General features: G+C 35.8%; 1 protein-coding gene across 3 annotated transcripts in view; it reads right to left on the bottom strand.

Annotated features, from left to right (window-relative positions):
* Nucleotides 1-7,731: 7,731 nt before the first annotated feature.
* Nucleotides 7,732-19,169, bottom strand: part of STRN (striatin) — a 113,822-nt gene continuing 102,384 nt past the window's right edge. For all 3 annotated transcript variants that reach the window (XM_057558131.1, XM_057558132.1, XM_057558133.1), the window contains 3 exons: nt 17,683-17,790; nt 16,467-16,553; nt 7,732-16,379 (listed from right to left, as the gene is read on the bottom strand). In XM_057558131.1, coding sequence (XP_057414114.1) covers nt 16,210-16,379; nt 16,467-16,553; nt 17,683-17,790 — 365 coding nt within the window. In that variant the 3' untranslated portion in view covers nt 7,732-16,209. The remainder of the gene's footprint in view (nt 16,380-16,466; nt 16,554-17,682; nt 17,791-19,169) is intronic.

The following is a 19,169-nucleotide window of genomic DNA, read 5'->3' as shown; positions in this document are numbered from 1 at the left end:
TGAGCACGGGCTTTCTCTAGTTGCAGTGAGCAGGGGCTACTCTTCGTTGTGGTGCGTAGGCTTCTCATTGCGGTGGCTTCTCTTGTTTTAGAGCACGGGTTCTAGGCACGCGGGCTTCAGTAGTTGTGGCTCGCGGGCTCTAGAGCGCAGGCTCAGTAGTTGTGGCGCATGGGCTTAGTTGCTCCGCAGCATGTGGGATCTTCCTGGCCCAGGGCTCAAATCCGTGTCCCCTGCATTGGCAGGCGGATTCTTAACCACTGCGTGACCAGGGAAGTCCAGGCTATCATCTTTGTTGTAACTTTTGCTTCATTCAAAACTGAGCCTTTCGTATATACATAGGGCATCTTCACAATTTGCAATTCACATGGCAAGCAACACTGGCCAACTTGAGCGTAACTAATTATCCTAATCCCCAAGGAGGTGAGAAGAAGCTAAGAGATGAGCTGAGTCCTCTGTATGTCTCTGAGGCAGGAAGAGTTATCGGGAGGCTTAGACACAGAAAGCCTTCCTTCCATGGCTTTCATAGCACACTGACAACCCATTTGCTTCCAAACAACTAGTACTCAGAGCAGAGATTGCCATGTCTTCCACCACTTCTGGAACATACCATAGTGCCTAGCAGCTGAGCCCTATGAACAGACAGTAACACATACAAGAAGCCAAGTTATCAGAGATGGGGGGAAAACCAACAGATCAGAAAAAATTTTCAGTGAAATAGGGTTGTGGATGTGATGGACAACTTCCAAAAATAATTAGGTCCATGTAAGTAGATTAAATTATAACAAACATACACAAAAGAGTCCCTGAAACTTAAAAAACAAAAGGAAAGGAGAAAGGTCATGCATGAGATGGGAATTTGTGGCCTGAAAGTGGAAAACTATCTCAAATCATAGGTCAAAATTAATTCCTTAACCAGAAGAATTTTTAAAAATTACTTCCAGACAAAAAGAGCAAGTGACATGTGAAGCAAAAAGATTCTGGTTAGCATCACACGTCTCAACTGCAACACTAAGAATATGATGTTTTTTAGGCCACTGGACAAACAGAGGAGTAATCCCAAATACTATACCCAACCAAGATATCACTTACCTATTAGGATGAAAAAAGAACTGTGGCTTACCAGAGATTCAGAGAGTATATTACCCCACCTGAGGAAAATACTAAGAAACAAACAAGATATTAATTAGAAGAGAAACTTCAATGTAGCGGAAAATAAAGGAAGCAGAGGGGAATAGGGGTGAGCAATAAACCTTAATATACGTGTATATGTGTATATAGCCAAGAGCTAGGGAGGCAAAATGCATGAGACAGTCCTACACAATAAAGAAGGCCTCGGGACCAAAAGATTTCTCAGCTAAATTCCACCTAATCTTTAACAGGTAATTTCAATGATCTCATATTTAAACAATTCTAAACCATAGACAAAGACGAAAATCTCCCCAATTCATTTTATGAAACAGCATTATTCTAAAAACATTTTATTGAAAAAAAATGTGTACATGTAAGTTAGATGAATTTTCATTAACTAAACAATGCACCATAAACAGGCATCCAGATAAAGAAACAAAACATTACCAGCGCTCCAGAAGTCCCCCTCAGACTTCCTTTCAGACACTGTCTCCTCCCTTGCCTACCTTCCACTGAGGATAACCACTTTCCTGACTTCTAACAGCATAGATTAGTTTTGCCTGTTTTTGTACTTTATATGAAGGAAAGCACATAGCATTCTTTTATATCTGGCTTTTTAGGCTGATCATAATGCTTCTGAGATTCATCCATATGTTGCACATAGTTATAAACTGTTCTCATTGGATCATATTCCATTGTATGAACACACAAAAATGTATTTATCCATTCTACAGGTGGATGGACTTTTAGGTAGTTTCAGGTTTGAGGCTATTAGTAATAGTGTTGCTATAAACATGCTAAAACATATCTTTTGGTGAACATATGTATGCATTTTATTGGGTGTATGCCTAGAAGCAGAATTACTAGATTCCATGGTGTGAATATTTTCACTTTAGTAGATTCTGCCAAATGGTTTTCCAATAAATTGGAAACTGTATTTGAAAAAAGTTGCCTTCTCACCAGCAGTGGGTGAGCCTTCTGATTACTCCCATATTTTGCCAACCTGCATAATTTTTTACACCTAATAAGATAATCCACTAAAGAAATCTATAGACTAATCTCACTTATGAATATTCATGCTAAAGTTCTAAATAAAAGATTAGCAACTGGAATACTGATTTATAAGAAAAGAATAACACATTATGACCAAGCAGGCTTTATTACAAGGAGACAAGAGTGGTTTCATGTCAGCAACTCCACACATAATCCAGCTAGTCAACAGATTAAAAGAAAGTAACACCTGACCACGTCAAAAGATGCTGAAAAGACATTTGATAAAATTAGCAGCTATACCTAACAGAATCTCTTGGTAAAACAGGAAAGAATGTATTTAAATAAGATAAAGATTATTTACCAAGTAGCAACACAAATATTCTAAATAACTAAATACTCAAACTATTTTAGCTAAAATCAATAACAGAGATGCCTGCTATCACTGTTATCACTCAACACTATGATGGCGTTTATAGACAATAAAGATTCTAGAAAAGAATCTGTCAAACATTGCAAAAAACGTTGAATTATTTGTGTCATCATTATATTTCTACAAATCCCAAGAGACTCTAGTGAAAACTGCTGAAATTAATGAGAAAATTTACCAAGTATATATAGTAAAGTTGTATACAAGTAAGTACAGAGAAAAAAACAGGCTTTTCCTTTATTTATAATAAGCCTTTAGAAATGGAAATGGAAAAAGAAATCCATTCACAGTAATGACCAAAAGGCTAAGAAATAAGAATACATTTGATAAAAAAGACGCAAGACTTAAATGAAGAAAACTCTCAAATCTTACTAAAGCTATAGACAAGACCTGAGCAAACTGAAAATGATACAATTTTCTTAGTTCTTAGAAGACAATATCATATGTCAAATTTCCCAAAATTAATCTGAAAATTTAATGCAATTTCAACCCCTAATTGGATAAAGTGATCACAAATTTCAAATGGCCAAGAAAAGTAGTAAAAAGAACAGTAGGTAGGCGTGTGGGGTAGGAAAATGCTCTGCCTGATCATTTTATAAAACCACTGTTCACAAACAGAATAGAAATCCACTGTAATTGAATCCATATGATATTGCCATATGTAAAGAGAACTAGAAGTGAAACAGAATAGCATACTGAGAAATAAATCTCATCATACGTGAAAATTTAATATACAACAAAGTTGGTGTTTCAATTCATTGGGAAAAGATAGTTTATTTAATAAAGGGTGCTAGAACAATTGGCAACTCACTCGGAAGAAAGTAAAGTTGCATCCATAGCTTGCATTGTATACAAAAACAAATTCCAAATGGAGTAGACAAATTAAAAATAAATAAATAAAATGCAAAAGCCATTCCAGGAGACTATACATGCCACTCAGGGGTGAAGACCTTAAACAATACAGAATACTTCAAAATGTTTATATATTCACAAATGTCTGTATTTTGAAAAATAAAATAATATATTGGATATATACCAATATAAAGTTTTGAATGGGAAAAGATATTACAAATATGGTCAACAGACAAATCAAAGATCTGGAGAAAATTAGCAAATAATAAGAGAAAGAGTTTATAATACACAAAGAGTACTTATAATTTTTTTTAAAAGACTGAAAATATGGGCGAAATGTTAATAAAAATCAAAAATCAAAATGAATAAAAATGAATAAAAATTTTAAATGTGAATTAAAAAATACAAATATGCAATTCACCTTAAGAGTGAAATCCAAATGGCTAAGTTTTCTATGGAAAAAGTACTTATTAATGTGGTTAATAGACAGCTTATAAGAGTTAGAAAAAAATGTTTGCAACCAAGAGTAGGAAGGCTTAATATATAAAAAGCTCCTACAAACTAAATAAAAAGACAAACACAATAGAAACATGAGCAAAAATATGAATAAAAATTAAAATGAATATAAAGGTACAAATAAAAATATGAATATTTATGGTAGGCAGAATTCTAAGATGGTCCCCATGATCTCTGCCCCTGGCGTGACTCCTATGATAATGCTACATTTACAGGGCAAAGGGCCTTTGCAGATGTAACTAAGGATACTAACCAGTTGACATTAACATACAGAAATTATCTGGGTGGACTTAACCTAGTCACATGAGCCCTTTAAAAAGACTGGTAGCAGAAAACAAAGAGTTAAAGCATGAGAAGGATTCGATGTATGCCTGCTAGCTTTGAAGATGGAGGGGACCACATGCAAGGGCTGGAGGGTAGCCTCTAGGAGCTGAGAACAACCCTAGTTGACAGTCAGCAAGGGAACAGAGACCTCCATCTTGCAACCATCCTACAATCCCAAGGAAGCGAATTCTGCCAACATGTATGAGCTTGGAAGTGAATTCTTCCCCAGAGCCTTCAGCTAAGAGCCCAGCCTGGCACACACCTTCATTCCAGCCTTACTGGAAACTAAATAGAGAGCCCAATCAAAGCCTGCTTGAAGTTCTAACCCACAGAACCATGAGATAATCAGTGGGTGGTGTTTTAAGCTGTTAAATTTGTGGTAATTTGTTATGCAGAGATAGAAAACTAATACAATAAGTAAATTATGAATGAAATCCAAATGACCAAAGAACATATGGAAAGTTTTCCAGATTTACAGTAGTAATGAAAATGCAAATAAAAAAAACACTGCGAAATCACTATACCCACCACCAGGCTTTTTTTCCATTCCTTTTCTTTTTTTTAAATGCTACAACAGTTTTTGCTAATGGGTATAAAGGGTAACAGTATTTTTGTACATTTACTGATGGAAATATAAACTGTCCCAGCCTTTTTGGGAGACAACCTGTCAACATTTATTTAAAAATTTTAAATCGACATACCCCTTAACCCAGCAATCCTACTCCAGGGAATCTATTCCACAGAAGTAAAACCATCATGGTCATGAATATGTGCACAGGCACAATTACCATAATAGTAAAAACATGGTGACAAAGTAAATGCCCATCAATACGGAAGAGGTTTAATAACCTCTTCATCATCATACAGTATTACCCAGCACTAAAAAGAGTAAGAGCTATGACAGACTTGGAGGGATTTTTATCATACATTGTTGGATAAGAAAAGATGCAGAGGATATATATGATCCCATTTAAAGCAAACTGACCCACCCAAAAAATCTCATTATATATAAAATCGTGTGTGTATATTAAGAAATTTAAAAGCGATTATATATGTATAGACTTGTAAGGGGCTCACAATACACATTACATTTTAGAAGTTGCAGAGCAACTGTAGAAAAAGACAAAACCCCGTATGTAATGTTTGTGTATACATATTTGTAGGAATAAGAATAGATATATCAGGCTGCTACAAGGGAGGTGGGAGTGAAATGGTATGGCGGGATATGATTAGTTTTGCCACTATGCATCTTTATTATTTCATTTATTGCTCTTTTCTGATGTTCTTTTAATTAACTGTATTAAATTATAGTACTATTAATTTGTATCACTCTTTTAATCTAACATCAAATCATCTCCCTTCCCTTTTTTTTCCTCAGTACTTATCACTAATATTCAATGTATTTTACTTATTTGTTGTTTGTTTTCCCCAACTATAAGGTCAGCTGCAGGTAAAGGATTTTATCTGTTCACTGCTGAACGCCAGCACCTACAACTCTCTGGCACATAGCAGACACTCAACTATTGAGGAAACTAATATTTTATGTGTAATTTAAGGGTTCCTCTTGATGTTCATTTTAACCTGATTTCTCCTAAAAAACCTGATATTTCAGAAGCTATCAGGAATGTGACAGAATTAAATAAGACGACTGAATTCAGGGAGTGAATAATAGTTCTTTGATACTTATTACTGCCTGACATTTTATCAGGTGTTATATATCTATTATCTCAAGTCAATCTAAGTAGGCAGATCTATAATACCCATTTTGTAGATGAAAAACCAACTCAGATTAGCTTATCTAAAGTCTCATGGCCAATAAATGTCCTGTGCCCAGGCCAAAATCCTGTTCTTTCCTCTGTGCTATACTGATTGTAAAGGAATCATGTTTCAATAATTAAAAAAGAGATAACAGTTCTTACATAATATATAGGTTTAATATTATTTTGATTTATTTAGTTGAATATTTCATAGTCACATAATTCACTGCTCTGTTGATGATTCTATTAATGACTTAAAAGTCATTTGACTGTTAAATATAAATACCCTGTCCCTAACTAGTGTTCCTGAAACAATTAAGCTGTTCAGCTCAAGGTCTCAAGCCTCCTGGGCCCTGCTGGAGTGGCAGTAGCACACCAAGACAACACAGAACTATTCCTAGGAGACGTAATAAACATTCAGACAATTACCATCAAATCTTCAAGACAAAATCAGCCCTAAGAACATCCTGAGGGATTTTGTCCCAGACTCTTCAACTCCAAAGCAAGCTCCCCAGAGAAATGTCTTTCTTGACAACCTTCTACTGGGAGAAGCTTCCTACCTCTTTGGAGAAAAATGCCCGTCAGGAAGAGCAGGACCAGCTGAGGGTCACAAGGGAAAAGAGTGGTGGACCCTGTCTGGGCCCAAGACAGTCAAGGCAGGGTTAGGTTCCAGGCTGGAGAGTTCCCTGTCAAGGGATCAGAGGCCAGTGGGTTGGTGTTCAGGAGGATAGGGGGACAGAAGGGATACCACAGCAGGGCTTAGAGAGATCTCCTACTCCCCCGCATGCTTTGCTCAGTTCCAAAGCAGCCAGAACTGGAAGTGCGTAGCAGAAGAGGGTGCTGCCTTGGGCATTCTGTTGCCACCTTTCAGGTGAGGTCCAGATTCCTCCCCAAGGAGGGTGCAGACCTCAATCTTAGCGTCAGCTCCACAGACCTAAATACATTTGAGATTGCCAAGGGACTGGCAGGGATGCTTTTTTCTTTTCCTTTGTTTTTGGTGATCTGGATAGATTTAGAGTTTCAAAATGTGTTCTCTGATCACTCAACCAATAAATATTTATCGAGTACTTTCTATATGGTAAGGCACCAGGAGAAGTGTTGAGGAATATAAGAAAAACAAATATGGTCCCTGCCTCAAGGAGCTTAGAGACAGCAGCAAACAAATAACCACCAACTCTTATTTTTTAGGTGACAAGTGAGCAATACCTAATATGTAAAATCTGAGTTGAGAATGGGGTTAGAATCAAAGCATTCAGAATAAAACTCATCAATACCTGCTCCTCATGCCTCAAAAAAAAAAAAAAAAAAACACAAGATTTTGAAAGATATGTATGTAAATTAGACTTATTGTATATTCCCTGCCAATCTTTGTACTCCCAAAACAATTCTAAAATTCACACAAAATAAAATGTGATTATCCGCAGAGGCAAGCTGTATGTAACTTGCATACATCAAGGGTATAAAACTGCCTTGATCTACAACCTTCAAGTTCAAAAGTAAAATTATTTCTGCCCCCAGAAAGCAATGTTTCTAAGAGAAAAAAGTCTGCTTGCAAGTTTTATTTTTTTTTATTGTAATCATCACATATATATTCCTAGGTATCCAACAGCAATGAGAAATAAGGAGCTTATTGTCCTGCTTGTTTAAAAGGCTGATCAAAGGAATAAAATAAAGTCTGAATGTTTTAGAGTTGGGAAAAAACCTCGTTTCTTCTGACCCTGAGATATACAAGGAAACTGAACAGGTACTATTTCATTGAAAAAGTTTCCTCTTAAACGAACTGATTGTTAAATGGTATTTTGGCTAAACAAGCATACTTTCAAAATCTGTGCATGGCAATTGGCAGAATCTAACCTTATCCTTGTTAGCTCTGAAGGGACACTATTAACATTACTTACGTGGTATACATGCTCTATCTTAATGTTCCATTCATTTCAACATTTATCAGATGCACAAGGCTCCATGGTTTACCTGCAAGCTATGTATAAAAATACTGCTTTTCCAGTCAGCAAAATACTAAGATATTTACCACATATGAAAGAATTCCTACATGGCACTTGAGTATTGGTGGGGAGCGGGGGTCAGGCGTGTTATCCATAAATTACTGCAAAAAGATACGTGAGACCATTGCGTTCTTTTTCTAAAATACACACTGAGTGAAATAATTCCATCAATAGGATATTCTGAAATATGTGGGCTCAAAGCTTGTAGAAAAATATGTAAACATTTTTAAAAATGCTTCTAAAAGCACAAAGTCATTCAAAACAACAGAACTCATTCTATAAAAATGATTCTATCTTTTCATGAGATTACCACTTGGCTACATTAGGACATTTCTTACATGTCTGGTCTTCATTCTGACATATGCAGATGACACAGCATAACCTGGGCTTATGTTAATATAGCTTCCTACAATATAATAAAAAGCTATGTTGTCTGACACTTTAACCGGGGGACTCCTGGATACTTTTGATGTAGTTCCCCAAAATCTTTAATTTAGATGACAGGGATCAATGACAAAAAAAGCCAGAACTGGAACCATTCACTTTTACAGATCAAAAGGCTCTCAGAGGTCATCTTTACAAGTCTTTTAACAAGAAAGGAAGACAATGGGTGATGGGTCCAGATCAGAGGCTGTGTTTTCCTTTTCAGTGTGGTACATCTTTCCCCACACCCGCACCCAAGTTATCCAGCACCAAAAGTAAACTTTCTGATGAGTTTCTTTTGCTTTAAGGTAAGTTAATCTTGTTTATTTCTGAAAAATTACTGCTTTGGTCCCACTTCCATAAGGAAGGAGTAGGTGATGTCAGTATACATTAACATTTCAACACATTTTATATACACCACAAGCTGCTTATTTTCTCAACATATGCTTAACATAAAATTTTGCTTTCCATGCATGTAGTTTTTTTTTTTAATTAAAGAAAGTTTTTCAGTTTGGGAATTCTCATTTGTGAATGATGGGTTTCCCTACCATTACCCTTAATTTGATGATGCTATTATATGAGGTAATTCAAAAATATCTTTGGTTTGAGGTTATAGATTGGGAACCTGATAAACACCCTGGATCTTATAAGGACATGAAAAACTTTGGCATGTGAATTAATAATACTAATTCTAGTACTCCAAGTGCTATTTAACATGTTTTGCTGTGGGTTCTCCTTTATATCACTGGATTAACTCTCTCTTTAAAGAGGCACACAGGAAAAGTCAAAAGGGAGTTAGCATCTGGACCAGTCTTCCTGTAAGGTGAATGGCTAAATAACCAAGGACGAGAGAATTTTCTATGAAACAGACCCTTCCAGTAGGAAAGATATTGCAGATTTTATTCTCCCAAATAGTCAGATCCTTCTTCAAGTCTGACCAAAAACACCATTACCTTTAGTCTAATAACAACTAAGAATAAGAAAGGGCTTAGGGTTTTGTAAGATCTAAGTGAAACTTGAAGTGAGTGATTTTCCGTTTGGTGGGTTTTGCATTCTGCTTGGTTTTGAAAGTATATAAAATATACTAAATTAGAATTTGTGTTTCAGAAAATATGGAATCTAATTTTCAAAGTTGCATGTCAGCGCTTCTCCACAGAGCTAGAGCGTCCCCATCATTGTAAACGACAGGTATAACTGAGAAGTAACAAGTGGAGGGATGTGTTATGGTTATAGTGTTGGATGCTGCCAGATTTCCAGGTGTTCGTGGGGAATATCTAAGTGCCAGGACAACCTAGGACCCTTCAAAACCTCAGTGGTGCCCTTGGGAAACCTAAAGCAGGTTAGAATACCATTCTGAACCTGGGCTGACCCCAGAGGGTCCATCAATCCCTGAAAAACTTTTGGAGTCCTCTTGACCTTCTGAGCTAGATTACTCTAAAACAACTCCAGCAAATCACGTCTCAGTTCTCATTACAAGGGACAAAAGGGACATTTCTGACACTACTGAAAAATGTGTACATACCAAAGAATAGAACACTTGTTACTACAGCAGCATATGAAGCATCATAGAACAGTGGATAGTTTCAAGGACACCAGAAGCGGTACCTTTTAGATTCTATATATTATTGTGGCTCCAGATTGGAACAAAGAGATAGTGAGTCCTGAGCAGAAGCCCTTGAAAAATAACGTTGATCTGAAGGAGCAAGGGGTAGAAGGCTTACGCTTGCCTGTTAAGTAGCCAAACAAAGAAACAATAAAAGCACATTAAATTTATATGTGTATGTATAATTTTTTAAATTATGTAACTGAACACTTGAGAAAAAATATACATATGTCCCTGAAAGTATCATGATCCAATCGTGTGGGGTATTTTAATTTTACTGGTTTTCCAAAGCCCCAAACTCTCTATAATGATAAATTTCTCCACCTTCCTTACAATCAATAATTAAGATTGGTTCATTACTTTGGATTCACAGCTACTTTGTCTAATACACTTTTATTTCTCTGCCCCCCTTTACTACCTAACCCCCAAAACAAAATCAGGTTGTATTAAAGTCTTTTAACTGCAAACCCACTAGATTCCAAATCTGACAAATATTTCAATTCATGAGACACCTATAGCACATTATCTATATTTGTACACTTTATTTAAAAACAAATAATACACTTAGAGCCACCAAAAAAGGATATCTTAATTAGCTTATCCATACCCTGAATTTACAAAAGAAACTTCTTGCACCACAAAAATTAGCATTTGGATTAATTTACATTAATTGATATTACACCTAAATTTTAAAATACCTGAAGATCAAACAATCTGGCCCAGGGATCACCAGTTGGAGGGGTGAAGGGGTGTGGAGAAAAGGAGTTATTGATGAATCTGAACTGATGATGCCCTGAGGTCAGCTCTAGTAAACTGAAGTGGAGAAGACATAAAATAACCAGTAGATTACAGGATTTGTAATCCTTCTGGATTACAAAACCAGAAGTGGTTCCTCCTGAAAACAGGTATTAGATCATATAGTTGGGATAGGTATAGGGGATACCTCTTAATCTGGATTGGAAAAAAGCTGTGTGGAGAAGGGGGTTGTATTTGTTTCTCACAAGAGGCAAACTTCAGCCAAACAATGAAAAGAAAGTATGGAGGGTGGTATGTGGTAGACTGAAGGCTTTCTGATTGCTGATAACACCAAATTTAGCAGCTCTCTACAAGTCAACTGAAATACCATTCTCTAAGACATTTTCAGAGAGGAGCTAACACACAACCAGGGAAAAATCATTCTACGTTAACAAGGCACTCACTGGTTCACAGCCTGTTAAAAACCCAGGCAGACATTAGAGTTAATTTAAATTAAAATGAACTTTCTAATTTGCATCCGAGGGATGATGGGCATGTGGTCCCAGTTAAATCAAATCTAAAGCTTGACTAGCAAAGATCCAGAAAATTCTGACTCTTAAGCACCACTTCAGGAATACTCCTAGAATAAATAAGTGGGATCTAGAGATCTCTGTTTGGCTTTATATTCGCTTTTTTTTTTTTGGATTAAAAAAAAAAGATGCAATCTGTTTAATACTCTGTGAACCCGGCATCCCTTACAATGACACTGAGATCCAGTTGGATGATGGATATATAGCCAATTAAAAAACTTTCAGTGGCACAAGTAGAATGATTCAAATCATCTACCAAGGACCTGACCTGTCCTTTGTTTTTTAAACACAGATATGTTAGTTTTCTGGACCTTCTTCTAAAATGAACTGAAGGAATTGATACATTTCAGAAAAATATACATACAATTTCTGTCAGCTACTACTTTTGTACAACCTGAATCCCAGTGTTAAACAAAATAATGCAATTATATAAATAACTAAACAACCCAGTAACAGAGGCAACTTCTGAGTAAATAAAATTAATGATTAGATACTTGAAATAGCTTTCAAAGAATAAAGTAAGCTGAAGAAAATTATACTTAAGAGCTCTTTTCCCATGTAAATCAACAACAGTTTGGCTCTTGGCTGAAAGCATCACACAGACATATACTAACCAGAGACTATCTCCAAGTCATTATCAACATTGATGATAAATTTTAAGCAGTTCTTTCAAAAGAAAATCAAAATTAATTCTAAGCTTTTCAGTCTGATTTGTGACATCTTTGTTCAATATAACTTAAATGACAAAGCCTGAGAAAAGCACCAACACAGATTTTTAAATTGCATCCAACCATTATTTTAGATGTCATAAAGATTTGCTTGAGTCAAAATGGCAGCTATGACAAAGAGGTAGATATGAAAGATGCCATTTAAATACTATTCTTAGGTGGAATTTTAACTAGTTCAGGTGTTTAGTTTAAAAATGATTTTTACTAGTTGAATCTTCATCACATAAGAATCATGACATGCTCTTGTGTAAAGGGGAAATATATGAAGTGCTAAAAAAGTGAGCCTTTAAAAATTACATTTACTTAGCCAACGTTAATGAGATCCCATAATTTTGGTGAATCAATAATTTCTCCTACTACCTGAACTTGACTTACAATGAAAGAACAGCCATTTTCTTCTCTACTGAAATTTCTAGGAATTCACATTCAAAATTCTTGGAAAGTACTTATGGTGCTCAGAAGAGCACGAAGACAGCGCATGAAATGTCCCCTGAAGTCCTAGAAGTTGAACAGATACATTAAAAGACATTGATGGTCACAAATCAGGACCTTTACAGACTGGCAAACACTCACACACACACACACACACACACACACTCTCTCTCTCTCTCTCTCTCTCTCTCCCTCTCTCTCTCACACCCCTTCCCCCACAAAGAAACTCAATCCTCATCCTCACTGTAAGGCTGCATTTGTATTTTTTTTTTTTAAAGGCACCTCTCTTTCTCTAGCTATTGCCTTCTTGATGATATCTGTTTTGTCAAAAATCCTGAATGTTCAATGGAAATAGTTCAGTACTGAGAATGGAATACTTTTCAATTCACATTTGAATAGCCAGGTTTTCTTACATTCAGATTTTAATAAACTAGAATGACAGTCTTTAAAACAAGCATGCTAGCCTATAATGAATATAGTATATACAGTAATTTAAACATTTAGAACTATATATTATACTGCAAAAGCAAACAGCACAACACTCATCATACTCGTCATCACCTGCTGTGTACACTACCTCCAAAAATGAACATACAAAACAGTAAAATGCACCTATGGTTTTATATATATATATATAGTCTATATATATTATATATATTCCTACAATATATATAATATATATTTATAAAATATACATACATTTTAGACATTTTCAAATAAATCTTCATCATTATCTCCAAAAGAAATTTATAGCAAGAATACTGAAGGAATGAAAGTCAGATAAACAAAAAATTTCTCACAAAGTTCGTTATCAGTGATACAGCTCAATTTCCCCCCTTTTAGTCATAACTAAAATGATTATAAAAGCTAAATACTTTGCATAACTAATTATCTGTTTAATGGCAAAAATTGCTAAACTTGTTCAATAGAAAAATACTGAAGGTCATTATATCACTTATGTTAAATATCTGTCTATGGTTCAAGTAGCAAATGAGCTCCATATGACAGCTGAGTTTTGAGAAGGGTGCTGCAAGCTCCCAGAGATGTATCCATAGCATGTGAAGATAAGGCAGGGACCCACATCTCCTGCTGATTTTCATACTATTCCAATACATTTCATCCAAAATATTTACAAATGAAGCACTATGACAGCATTTCAGTGACTGTTCAAATCTGGAATTTGTTCATTTTGTCAATTTTCATTGAATTTTTGATAAGCTGAGGGAAAAATCAGACACATATATATGCTTCTATCTGGTTGGAAGACAGCTTTGGCTCATTTCTACACTGAGATCATAACAGTGCTAGTGGAGAAGAATCTCTGTTTCTGGGTACAATCTCCAAGAGCACAGCACTGGCTTTCTAAGGAACTTTCAATAGTTCCATCATTTGCACTACAGTCTACATATCTCATGGTTGTTTTCTACTTACTAACAGAAAAATGCATTTCAACCATGCGGCATAAAACGCAGATGAAGAGAGTGTCCTGGTTTTGAGAATTCCAGTGACAGAAGGAAAGCAGGCACTGCAGACCTTGGAAAGTAATTAAAGCAATAATTGGTAGAACAATAGCCTGTAGTCATCCATCACAAATATGCCAATTAAGAGCACCTGACTGGAATTTTCCAGTATCCTTCTACAAATGTTAGGTCAGCAACATCATTTATTTACTTTGTGAACAATCAAAAGAGGAATTCGCCAAACACAATGTGGAATTCTATACCTGCATGGGAATATAAACATTTAACTGGTAGCTCATATCCAGGTCAAATCATTTGAATACACAAAGGAGTCCCTTGAGCCCACTGTGAACCAAAGCACAGATGAAATGACAAGGTAGCTGTGTCAAAATATTAAAGCATATCTGTATATCAATTAGGCAAATTTAACACAGGTCTTTAAAGAAAACTTGCCTGTATACTACAGAATTCCAGAGGCAGATAAGCAGAAATTTTAAAGAAAAACTGTCAATTAATATTGACACTATCGTGATAAAACTTCTTCAGGGAGTAGATGTACATATTATCATAAGTGCCATTGTTATGCTAATGGAATACACGGGCATAGGAATGTAGGAATTATATTAAAAGGTTACAATATTTACGGATATGGACTTTTTTTTAAGTCTGAGAGCCTATTAAAAATACATTTTGCTGAAAATTTGGGTATTAGTAACTTATTTCTAATTTCCAGATTGGTCTCTGACATTTTGGGCAAATAAGAAAGAGTGTGAGGAGAGGTGAGACAGTTGTAGGGATGAGGTCTATATACTGGGTCCAGACAGTGGGGTCATGGAAATCCCAAGAGTTGACCATATGTGGGTCATAGGTAAGGTGCGCTCAGGGAACCCTGGTTCTTCAAGAATGGTTTTCCCCAGAAACAGTACTGATTCACTGCCTATTAAAACATGCTGTGTATTCCAATTAGACACTGGAGGTGGGGTAGGGAGAGGGAAAGAAAGAGAGAACCCTTTAGCCAATATTATACACCAAACTATTCCATCCAGATTTCCAAGAGGTTCTTCTTCTTAGAGATATTAATAAGGGAATTCCTGGGGCACAAAACATTTGCTTTATTTAGTACTTCTGCAAAAGCAGCCGCCTGAGGTTAACCATATCCTTTGGACTATTAAAACATAATAATTATGAACTATTTTTGGTAGGTGTCAGATAATTTGAATATAAGAGACAAAGAAGAAAGAGTAGAGATCATCTGAAGCATGGTTATGTGGGTTTTGATAAATAAGTACTTGCAAATAACTTCCAGCTTTTCAACCACTGAAAGGTAAGATTTCATTGATAGGAAATAATCACTCTGGTACTATAAACATCCCATGAATAAAATGAATTTTAAAATTAACAGAAATTATTATAAAGATATGACCTGCTTGCCATTAAAAATAAACAGAATCTTAAACCTGAATAAGTTAAATCCTTTAGTAAAAGCAGACTCTATCAACTATTCTTCATAATGGTGAGTGCTTTTGACAGCTAAACTTTAGAATGGTACCAAATCTATTTTCAAAAATGTAATACAATATAGAAATCTGCTTAAAAACTAAATATTTGTTTAGCATTTCTGAATAATAATATATTTAACATGTTATTGCATTTCTTTTTTTCCCTCTAATAGGTAAAATGTTTTGCCAGGTGCTTTATGAGAACAGTTGAAAGGAGAGCTAAATTAAAAACTCATTTTAACACTGCCTGGTCATTATGCAGATAGGGGTTAGTACAACAGATATGATAAAGATTACTGTTTTGACTACCTAATATGTTTAACAAGATTTCTCAGGGGAGAACTAGGTCTAAATTTCCATTCTTCCTCTACTCATTCCCAGCCATCAACCTTTTTAATTATCCCTTATAATGTGCCCTATTTACTCAATAGGGGTAAGCTAAACCTATGTTCTTCGCTCAGGCCTGCCTAGCGAATTAGAACAACCTCAGAAATAAAAGCTCCTATTTTGGGAAAAATTTTAAAGTTTTCAGGCTCACAGATTCAGCTGAGCTTGCAGCAACCTGAACAAACCTTAGGTTTAGAAAACGAATTGCAAAACTATACTTTAACAAATGTTCTCTGTGCTCCTTCAGCAGAACAAAAGGGCTGGATGGGTTGACTCTTGCCCCGGTCTTCTGTATCTCTTTTGTGCAGTTGATTATTTATAAAGAGCTAGAAGGTGAAGATGATGCATTGTGTCATACAAAGACTTTAGCCAGTGCATCAGCCCCAGCACTGGCTATATAGCATTTGGATGGGTGGAAAGCTACATCATGAATTGATTCTTCAAACTTTTTCCGATGAGCTGTGAACTCTTGGATACACGTCTTACTTTCTAGGTTCCATAAACGTATTGAACAGTCATGACCTATATCAAAAGAAAAGAAATTAAGAGAAAAATTACATTAAATATAAAAATGGTAAGAATAAATAAATAATCCATAGTTGTACTTACTGCCAGACATTAAGTACAGGCCATTTGGATCAACTGCTAAACTTGTAACAGCTTCTAGGTGGGCTACCATCGAGTGGATCAGTTTGCCTTTGGAAAAAGAGATTGTTACTCTTTAGTAATAGTTTACCTTATCCTGAATACAAGCCAGCTACCTGGCTGCACTGGCTTCGCCAGTCACCCCTCTTTGGGTAGTCTCTACATCAATAGCTTTTCCAACTGCTAAAACAACACGTGTCTCCCTCCCTGCTCTGGCCATGATGATAATGAGAAACAAAAGCTCAAATTTCAGCTTATATTTTTGTCTTTCACAATATGGAAGTCATTAATTTGTACACAAATATTCCTTTAAGCCATGTTCATTAACTAAAATTCAGATATTATTCATCACTGACTGCATCCTTTAGCTACAGGCAAATTATATGTGTTGTGGAAGCAGAAGAAAATACTGAGACAAAGACAAAGTAACAGAGAGAAAACCTGGCCACAATTTTGGTGGAAACAGTATATAGAAAGAGATTAAAAATGTTAAATTATTCATCACTTGTAGCTAAGCAAAGTTAGCAAAAGTCAACACATTTACAAAGCCAGTAGCAGATACTCAGGTAAATATGGCTGCTAATACAGTGAGTTGTTCTCCCAACCAGCTCTTCATGCATTTCCTTTAGACTAGTGAAATATAAGCTAATAAAAATTGGGAAAGCCTCCACACCTCAGTGCAAATCAGTCAGGACCAAATAATCAGTATTATAATACAGAAAAAAATTAGTCCATGGAAAAACAAATAAAATAAATCAAATGACTCAGGGGTTTGCCATCTGCAACACTAAGGCTCTTCAAAAATCAAACAATTTTAAACAAAATATAATGATCATATGCCTCTACTTCCAGCAAGTTTCTACTTTTCCACAGTATATTCAAAACAAGAGATCATTTTATTGGTATCTGAATGAATTTTTCATTGTGTTCCTAGTAATAACCTTGGCTCTAGGGCCAAAATATAACACCTGTTTACTATTAAATAAACCAAGATGATTCTATATGCTATCGTGAAGACTAGTTCTTAGCAGATTTAGATGAAGTAAAAAGAAACTGATCTGGGAGAGGATTTGTGTTTCAGTGCCTATTTGCTGACTATAAAGCCACTGACAGACACCAAAATTACAGCTGGGATTTTTTTTTTTTGCTTTAACAATGATCAATTTAAATAAATTCTTACCTGTATTGTTATCGTAGAATTTGATATGCCTGTCTTCATGAGCAGTGATGCTGATGGGAAGAGTGGGATGACTGATGACTCTATTTATTTGGCAGGAAGAGCTGGCTGCTAAAAAGAAAAAATTAAAGAGCAATACAAATTTGTCAAAGCTACTACTTCTTCACACAAAAGAGAATAGAATATTCACCTAAGAGATTGGAAAAGTAAATGATATGACTTTAATGTGTCTTTAGTTCATTTATTCTGCAACTGTGTTGTTCATAATTGCGATGTTAGGAAATGAGAATCACCTGAGCAACACTCAACTGACAAATCTAGAAGTACCTGGGAATTAGAATTTCCTTTTCCACCACCTGCTATCAATGGATGCCAGCCCAGAGCCACTGACATTTCTCATTCTACAGTGTTCTATGATACTTCTGCTACTTTAATAAAATTCCATCATTACTTCATGTAGATAATTCCCAAATTTAAATCTCAGCTCATTCTAGATACAGAGCTCTTTATCACATGGTTATCATCTAAAGATAAACATGACAAAGAGAATTTTTAACTCTTTAATCTTCTCTTTCTCATAATAGAAATGGTCATTTGACAGTCTACCATGTTTGGAATCTGAAAATAGCATCCTAATAGTATTTTTTGCACACTATTTAATAGTGTTCAAAGAGATCTTAATTATACACACAATAAGACAGGCAGGCCACATGTCATTAGGTTCATAACACAGTGAATGAACCAAGGTCCAGAAAACATCTGTGACTTCCCCAAAATCATGGCAACAAAGCTAGTACCTATTCTAATTTCTACCTCTATCCCAACCAGATGACTCATGCAAATCAGGCAACTGCCAAAATTGCTACTTAAACTATCACAAGTTCCTCCTGACAGCATTTTATGAAATGGAAATCGATTATTAAGAACTTAAGTTTAGGACTTCCCTGGTGGCGCAGTGGTTAAGAACCTGCCTGCCAATGCAGGGGACACAGGTTCGAGCCCTGGTCTGGGAAGATCCCACATGCCGTGGAGCAACTAAGCCCGTGTGCCACAACTACCGAGTCCTACACTCTAGAGCCCGTGAGCCACAACTACTGAGCCCATGTGCCACAACTACTGAAGCCCGTGTGCCCTAGAGCCTGTGCTCCACAACGAGAAGCCACCGCAATGAGAAGCCTGCGTGCCGCAATGAAGAGTAGCCCCCGCTCCACGCAACTAGAGAAAGCCCACGTACAGCAATGAAGACCCAACACAGCCAAAAATAATAAATAAAATAATGTATAAAAAAAAAAGAACTTAAGTTTAATTAGTGATTTTTGTTACAATACTTTTTACAAGAAAAAAAGGGAAAATCTACATAAAGATAACACTAATTTAAGATATGTCAAAGTTAAAAAATAATTATTATATCATGGTCTTGGGAGAAGGGATGTCCTTATAAAGTACATTATTGGAACAACTGGCAAATTTGAGTGTAAACAATAACAGCA

Source organism: Balaenoptera acutorostrata, chromosome 12, assembly GCF_949987535.1.
Source record: "Balaenoptera acutorostrata chromosome 12, mBalAcu1.1, whole genome shotgun sequence".
NCBI lineage: Eukaryota > Metazoa > Chordata > Mammalia > Artiodactyla > Balaenopteridae > Balaenoptera > Balaenoptera acutorostrata.
This window is presented reverse-complemented; position numbering and strand designations above follow the sequence as displayed.